This window comes from Ixodes scapularis, unplaced genomic scaffold (assembly GCF_016920785.2).
Source record: "Ixodes scapularis isolate PalLabHiFi unplaced genomic scaffold, ASM1692078v2 PGA_scaffold2__306_contigs__length_199485367, whole genome shotgun sequence".
NCBI classification, from domain to species: Eukaryota; Metazoa; Arthropoda; class Arachnida; order Ixodida; family Ixodidae; genus Ixodes; species Ixodes scapularis.
The window spans coordinates 76406376-76414667 of NW_024609857.1; the positions used below are offsets into that span (position 1 = coordinate 76406376).

Sequence of the window (8292 nt, forward strand, 5' to 3'; positions counted from 1 at the left end):
CTTTCGTAAAATTTTCCACGTGTTCACAACGGAAAGTCTCAACAATACACAGTGTCTTCAAAAAACTTCTTCGGCGAATGACGACGAACGAGTAGAAAACGTGTCGTCAGCACGCTGGAAAACCGCAGCAAAGGCTAGCAAAAACGGCAAATCGTATCCCAAGCGAGTGAAGCCCGGTGGCTTCACTTGCGCTGCAGCGAACAAGCGGGGAAGCGCGATCCAGCAATTGTCATAGAGATCAGTGGCGCTGACTGACAAAGCGCGCGTGGGGGTTCGAAAACGTGATACAACCCGGATGCAGCAGTAGCCTTCACGATAAATAGATAAATGCAGCTGAGCCTTTTTATTTGGGTGGTGCCTCGCGCCACCTACCAAGAAGGTTGGCAAAACATACGTTTCTCGATGGTTTTCAGTACCCATGTCTCACTCCAACAATTCATACTTCTAAATTCGGAATAATCGGACATGGTAGAGAATCCCCTACCACTAATATGCATTTACCATTCTCCGCAACCGAAAGTTGCAAGCGTGAAGTGACGGCATGCGTGCTGGTGGTGCCTTTCCAGAATCAGGGCGGACTTTCGGCCGCGGCTTGAAATGAAAATATTAACAAGACTTTATTCTTACTATTGATCTCTATGAAAATTGCTGGATCGCGCTTCCCGCTCCCGCGAGTGAAGCCCCCGGAGGGCCATCTTGCATGCTGAAGAAACGCAGTTTTGGAGCGTTGCGGAGGCTGGCGGCAGCGTACTAAAGAGTCAAGACACGTTTTCTACTCGTTCGCCGTCATTCGCCGAAGAAGTTCTTTAAAAACCTGCGTAAGCCGTGAGACTTGCCGTTGAAAACACACTTAGGAATTTTTACGGTAGCGCAGTGCCGCAAGAAAAAGGCACAACCTGTCAACAGCAAGTTTCGCGGGTCTCGCGGCGTGATCAAAGCCTCCTTGACACGCCGGAGCGCTGCGTCTCTGTGCCTTGTATCGGATCGGGCTGAAGCTGAAACACTGATCTCAATGACAATTGCTGGATCGCGCTTGCCGCTCCCGCAAGTGAAGCCACCGGACTTCACTCGCTTGGGATACGATTTGCCGTTTTTGCTAGCCTTTGCTGCGGTTTTCCAGCGTGCTGTGGACACGTTTTCTACTCGTTCGTCGTCATTCGCCGAAGAAATTTTTTGAAGACTCTGTGTATTGTTGAGACTTGCCGTCGTGAACACGTGGAAAATTTTACGAAAGTGCAGTGTCGCAGGAAAAGGGCACAACGCGTCGAAAGGAAAAGCTGGCGGCGTGTTCAAAGCTTCCTTGGCACGCCGAAGTGCCGTGTCTCTGTGCCTTCGCACGCTTGGATACCGACCAAGAATCGACGCCGTGTGGATGTGTTTTGCGAGTGCAATGTGCGTGAAGCCGTATCAAAAGGTACAACTCGTCGAAAACAAGTGTCGCCGGTGTCGCGGCGTGATCAAAGCTTCCTTGGCACGCCGAGTGATGCATCTTTGTGCCTTCGCACGCTTGGATACCGGTCACGAATTGACGCCGCGCCAAAGTTCTGAACGTGTGTCGCGCGTAGAAGCCTTTAGATCATTTATATATATCGGCCACGGAGTTCTGGATCGTCCAGCTGTTCCGGTGAGTTGCTATCAATAAAAGGGAGAGATCTGTACGTGTTCTTATGTACTATATATTAACCATGGCTATGTCCCAAATCTACTCTAATAGATTCCGTGGAAGCACGAATAGGGCAACGTTGTGGAGCCAGGGGGGTTTTCGAAAGCAAAAGTACAAGACGGCGAGAATGAAAATCTTTGAAGCGCGGCCGATATGGTCGTGTGCAATCTGCTGACCAATTACAATTAGGCGAGCCGCGCTCAAACGTCAAGTTAAGTAGGTTGATAATAAGCCAGCACTGATCAGTGATGAGGAGCTGTTGTGCACGGTATTGTGTAAATCATCTAAGGACGAAAAAAAGACGTACCTTCCCCCCATCTTCCGTCGCTAGTGGACGCTGGATTAAGCTCGTTCCTAAACCGCGAGGGGAAAAGACGCTGATCCAGAGGCACGAACAGCTTCACGCACATTGCACTCGCTAGACACATACACACGGCGTCGGTTCCAGGGGCGGATTTAGGGGGGGGGGGGGGGCGGGGGGGGGCGGCCGCCCCCCCCCCAAGACAATTCTGAATTTTTTTTTTTTTTTTTTAGTATTTGGTTTTGGTCAAGTAGCGATTATTTGGTCAGCAAACTAGATCTGTGCTACCGACGCAGGACAGTAGATTCGGCCTTCTGTTTTTCCTTGGCAACGTCTTTGTTATTTAATAAAAAAAATGGAGAGACAGGAGTGGACAAGTTTACCAGACGCGAAATGTACCGGCGAAGGGAAAGCGGTGTTTGTTCAAAGTTCAGAACCTAAGATAGCAGCTTTGCGGCGCGGGCTCGTCCAAAGCGTCTCTCCACCCTGTACGAAGGCGGCGGCTTTGGTATCGAGGCTCCCTCCTCCCTCCGTCCCTCTGTAGAGCCATCCTGTGCCGCTGAATTGGCACCACTGGTTGAAAGGCGAAGAGAGGCGGGAAAAGTCCACTATTACCGCAAGACTCGGATAAAGGGGTGGAGGGGAGGTTGTTCGGTGTCGACGCCCAGCCATGTCTCTCGGGTAGCATGGTCATCTCGCTGGCGTCCAGCCTTTCTCACTTCATAGCAAAATATGTGATCGAAGACGACCATCTCCCGAACAATCGGACCTGAAGACGACGATTATCCCCCCACTTTGGAATCCTGCGAATGGGGATGGGAAACATCTCCAAGGTCTTCAATTGGCTGCTGGACGCTCCCTGGATTGTTTCCCCGCAGACAGCCGGCTCCGTTTAATCTCCCCTCCCGCCACCGTGGCGGATAAGAATCGGGAAAGCACGGAACACACATTGTCGCGTTCCGCCGCCTCGGCGCCAGCCGCAGGTAGAAGTCCGAAGGGTTGACACGTGACGTGAGGGAGAGGAGTCCTTGAGCGGCGCTTCCCCGGAAGCGACTGACGCCAGCCAGACTGGCAAGGCCCCGAGCGTTCGGCTAAGCCTGGGCGAAACCTTCCCCCAAAGTGGTCTTAACGACTGGGAAAATGCTTCGATGACCTTCCCACGCACTCACACACACATGGAGGTGGGACGGGTCATAACAAGGTGTTGTTGAGATGGCGATAGCGAGGTCAACAAGAAATACAAAGAGAGCGCGCATACCAAAGCTCAACTGGTTCATTTTCGCTTCCCGTCTTAGGCGACGGGCATTCCCCTCTCCTCGGCTACGTTCTCCCGAAGCGGGAGGAGCGCAGGAAGGCCACGAGGCAGGGCGAGTTCTCTCGAGCGGTCAGCAACGTAGGTCACCACATTGTACACGCGTGCGTGTGTGGGCTCTGAGTGATGCGCCGCCGGGCCTGAGCGAAGGTAACTCGGGAACGCCAGCGCTCACGTTTCACAAGTTAGGAACGGTCGGTCAGGCTACTTTGAAGGGGAGTCAGTTGGGTAGTTTAGAGCGCCGAGAACAGTGCAGCTCCAAGATCCGCGAGGGAAACCAAACGTGGACTTCTTTACCGTGTTGCACCATTCATCCCTTCTCCGTCGCGGATCGCTGTTTTTCAGTGACGATTGACATGGAAGACGTGGTGACGCGCACGTTCGAGCTTAGTGGCGGCGCTTTCGACCTGTCGTTCACACGTTCACTCCTGGGCAAAACAGTGATTCGGCCGGTAGCGAGAAAGTGCTGTTGACCTCCAGAGACAAAGTGAGCCCAAGGCGGATGAAGTAACCGGGAGTCGAGTTCTGCAGCCGCTACAATGGTGAGTTGCACTTTAGGCCGTAAAATGACGTTGCTCTTTCGACAAATCATAACGAGGCATTTTCTGCACTTCGCTCGCGTATGAGGTGGTTGGTAGCCGTGACCCATGCCGGAAAAGTAATTGACATAGGTAGTAAGGAAAAAAAAAAGCTAAATGAAACGTGTGGACTGTTCGTTTCTTTTCCACCATCCGCAGCGACATAACGAAAACGTCGCGCTGCAGACATTAATTGTTTCCTCCTCTTTCTATGCATAAAAATTAGTCATAGACTGTGTGCGGCGTTTCTTTCGGTCGATGGATAATCAAAATATTTATGCGAAATTCGCTCACTAAATCCTTTCGTGGCGTGGAAAGACACTGATGGTTTTAAGAACCCCCAGCCAACCAGCGTTTGGGACTTGGTATGTTATATTGAGCTATTTTTTCTAATAGATTTTCTTTGTATTTGTGTACGCAGCCTTTACTACTTTCACGTTCTATTTACACTTCGGCTTGAGACGCATAAGATCGCACAGCTGATATTGGTAATTAGTGCTGATTCAGTCACTCGTGGTATTTATAAATTACGTCACTTATGAATGAGTTCTATCTGTTTAGTAAAACAAGTTGTTTTTACATAGAGTGAAGATGGTCCACCAAAGTCGTCCAAGCGGAAAAGTACCACTCTGCATAACTTCTTCCAAGCTGTGCCCAAAAAGATTATCACTGAGGCAGACATTGCAAGCAACGACTCGAAGCTCACTTTGAAGTCTGATGGCGTGGATGAACAACTCAAGATTGAGGCTCTCCCGTCGCCCATGGTCAAGAATTCTGACGGAACTACCCCACTAGATCCAGCCGTCCACACAGTTCGGAATCCAGCGGCTGACTTTGGTTTGCAATATGACATTGGCAACTTCGTTGGGGCGAGGCCAGACGACCACACCGTGGTTGGCTTACTCGAACACCATTGGATGCCACCTCAAGGTTACTCCTTCCCTTTCTCCGAACACAACAAGGGACAGACAGTCGAACGGAGGTACGTCAGAAGTGACCACCTGCTGAAATATCCTTGGCTGGTTGTCTCGGATGCCAAGGCAGGTTTGTTCTGCAAATTTTGTCCTCTTTTTGCCACCGGGCACATTGGGGGTAAACACAAGACAGTTGCCCTTCAGGCTCTTGTAACGGAGCCTTTGAAAAAATTCGCGAAGCTTCTGGGGAAAGATGGAGCTTTGGAAACCCATTCCAAAGCTAGATATCACATCGAAGCAGTGGAAGCGGGCAAGGCTTTTCTGAAAGCTTGTCGCGACCCAGCAAGGGTCGTGGCAAACCAGATCGATACACAGCGAATGCGGCAGGTGTCTGAAAACCGCGCGCGGCTTGTCTCGATTGTCGACAACGTTGTGTTCTTGGCCCGGCAGAATATTGCCTTCCGTGGACATCGGGATGACGGCCCAGTGGTCACTGGGAAGAACGGCAATGACAGTTCAGAGAATGGAGGAAACTTCAAGGAGCTGCTGCGCTTCAGAGTGAAATGTGGTGACCATGCCCTCGAAAAACATCTCTCCACAGCCACAGGAAGGAAGATGTTCACAAGCAAAACAACTCAAAATGCCCTTATTGAATGTTGCGGAGACGAAGTTCTGTCCGTGATCTTGGCACGAGTTCGGCAGAGCAAATATTATGGCATTATGTTCGACGAGACAACCGACGTGGCTCACAAGTCTCAGCTATCTCTTGTTTTGAGGTATGAACATGATTTAAAGATCAGAGAAGATTTTGTGGGTTTCTTAGATCCTCGAGAACTCAAGCCTCAAGATTCAAATCAGAATCGGAATTCGTCCATGTCGGACAGCGGGTCCGACGAGGAAGAGCAAGACGAAGACGACGCACTGGAGCCAACACTGACTGGTACCAAGCTCGGAAAAATCGTGCTAAGTCTACTGAGGTCATTGTCTCTCAACCCCAAAGGCTGTGTAGGCATTGCAACAGACGGATGCTCAGTAATGACTTCCGAGCTCTGCGGTGCCATTCAGGAAATCCAAAAAGTAGCCGTGCATGCAGTTCGATGCCCCTGCTTCAACCACAGCTTGAACCTTTCTATATCCAAAACATCAACTGTGCAAAGTGTCCGAAACACCACCGGGACAATGCGGGAAGTCATTGCGTTTTTTACGGCCTCGCCCAAGCGTAACGCCGTTTTGAAACTCCAGCTTGGCAAACAGCTGACCAAGTTATGCGACACACGTTGGGTCGAACGTCACGACGCTGTTTTGCAGTTTAGAGAGAGCCTGGGAAGCATCGCAAAGGCGTTGGAAACGGTTTCGCAATGGCGAGAACCAAGCTCGGCTGCCAAGGCAAGATCACTGCTTATCTCAATCCTGGATGCCGAATTTGTAATTGCAACCGTAGCTCTCTACGATGTACTCTCAGTCACGCTTCCCCTAAGTCGGCTGCTCCAAAAGCCGGATCTGGAAATGAACAGTGCCTCGGACATCGTAAAAGACACGATCGTCGTCCTGAGCGAAAAGCGGAACCCATTAAACGTCGAGAAGACTTTCAGAGAAATTTTCGCGCATGCAGAAGAAATTGCCGAGAATATGGGAGCGCAACTAGATGTGCCTCGTCTAGTCCAACGACAAATGAGCTGCGAAAAATTGCCTCCACAGACAGCCGAGTCATACTTCCGCGCACATGTATACATTCCTCTTGTGGAATCTGTCGTGGAAGATCTTAAGCAGCGTTTTCCGGAAGAGGTGCTGGAGGTGTACAGCCTCAACACACTTTTGCCTCGCCATGTGAATGAGAAGGGAGCTGAAGCAAAGCTCAGCATCCTGGCGGCAAAATACGGCGTGCTCCTCGGAATGGGGGACGTAGCTTTGCAGACCATCATCAGAGCCGAATTTTCACTGTGGGCGGCGAAATGGAGACGCGAACAAGAGAAGGGGCCTCTTCCATCGACAGCTGTGGAGACACTTGAAGAGTCGGAGCCAGAGCTCTATCCGAACATCAGGACTCTGCTGCGCGTTCTCGCTACACTGCCCGTTAGTGTTGCGACGGCTGAGCGGTCTTTCTCCACCCTTCGTCGAATTAAAACTTGGATTCGATCGCGGTGCGGCGAAAAGAGACTCAACGGTCTTGCCCTCCTCCACGTCCACCGAGACGTGAACGTCGACCAAGAGAAGGTGGTAGACCGCTACGCGCAGGCAGCACGACGAAGGAAGGCGATGTTCGTGCTCTGAAGATGAAGAACATTTAATTTGATAACTTGTGTAAATAATTATGTCTCTATTTTATCCTCCCCAAATGTAGGTTTTTTTTTTTCTTCATCTCATTAGATAAACATGAATCTGTTTAATAAATAAGTTTAATGTTGCTCCATGCAATTTGTCTAGGCACTGCGCTGAAGACCATTTGAGCTGGCATTTTTGTTTTTTTATTGGTTTCACGGATCCACAAGACCATAAAGAATCGAACAGAGTTTAATTACTCCAACAAAATGCTCACTTTTCTCAAGAACTCTGCATTTTCGAGAGTGAGTCAATAAAATAACAATGCAATTAAGAAGGTATTTTGATCACGTTCGTCCAGGATTTAGAAAGTCTCCATATTATTCGGCCGTCTTACATTTGTCTTGCTAACAAATCCTTTCCTCTCCGGTCTTTGTGGTATTTTTTTTGTTGTTTTTTTTTTTTTGTCTAAATTGATGTATCTTGTTTGATCGAGTCCCTGCACAAACTCTTTCACACCGGGTGCCTCAATTGCCCGTGTTGCTTAAATGGTTTAGACAAAGAATTTAGAACCATGCATACGTATGTCTTTCTCTATCTCTATTTTTGTTTTTTACCACTTATAGTGCTAACCTTTGAACCACTGAAGCAACAGGTGCGGGTTTATATAAAAGAACAAGAAACTAATACAAATTTGGTGGGAATTTTTAGGCTGTAACAAACGCTAAAACACGATTAATAGTTGCTTTTTGTAGGTGCCTCAAAAATCGCTAGCCCGCGAGCAAAAAAAAAAAAAATCCTCACCGCCCCCCCCAAACCTTAGCCATAAATCCGCCCCTGGACTCGGTTCTTGGTCAGTATCCAAGCGTGCGAAGGCACAGAGACACGGCACTTCGGCGTGCCAAGGAAGCTAGTGAACACGCCGCCAGCCCTTCCTTTCGACGCAATGTGCCTTTTTCCTGCGACACTGCACTTTCGTAAAATTTTCCACGTGTTCACAACGGCAAGTCTCAACAATACACAGAGTCTTCAAAAAACTTCTTCGGCGGATGACGACGAACGAGTAGAAAACGTGTCCACAGCACGCTGGAAAACCGCAGCAAAGGCTAGCAAAAACGGCAAATCGTATCCCAAGCGAGTGAAGTCCGGTGGCTTCACTTGTGCTGCAGCGAACAAGCGGGGAAGCGCGATCCAGCAATTGTCATAGAGATCAGTGAGCTGAAACATTCTGTTCGGATCTGTGGCGCTACCTTTGGACGGAAAAG

General features: G+C 49.6%; 1 protein-coding gene across 1 annotated transcript; it reads left to right on the top strand.

Annotated features, from left to right (window-relative positions):
- The first annotated feature begins 4615 nt into the window (after window positions 1–4615).
- LOC115311144 (52 kDa repressor of the inhibitor of the protein kinase-like) lies at window positions 4616–7039 on the top strand. The gene has a single exon (XM_040205837.1). The coding sequence runs from the start codon at window positions 4616–4618 to the stop codon at window positions 7037–7039; it is 2424 nt and encodes an 807-aa protein (XP_040061771.1).
- Window positions 7040–8292: the final 1253 nt, after the last annotated feature.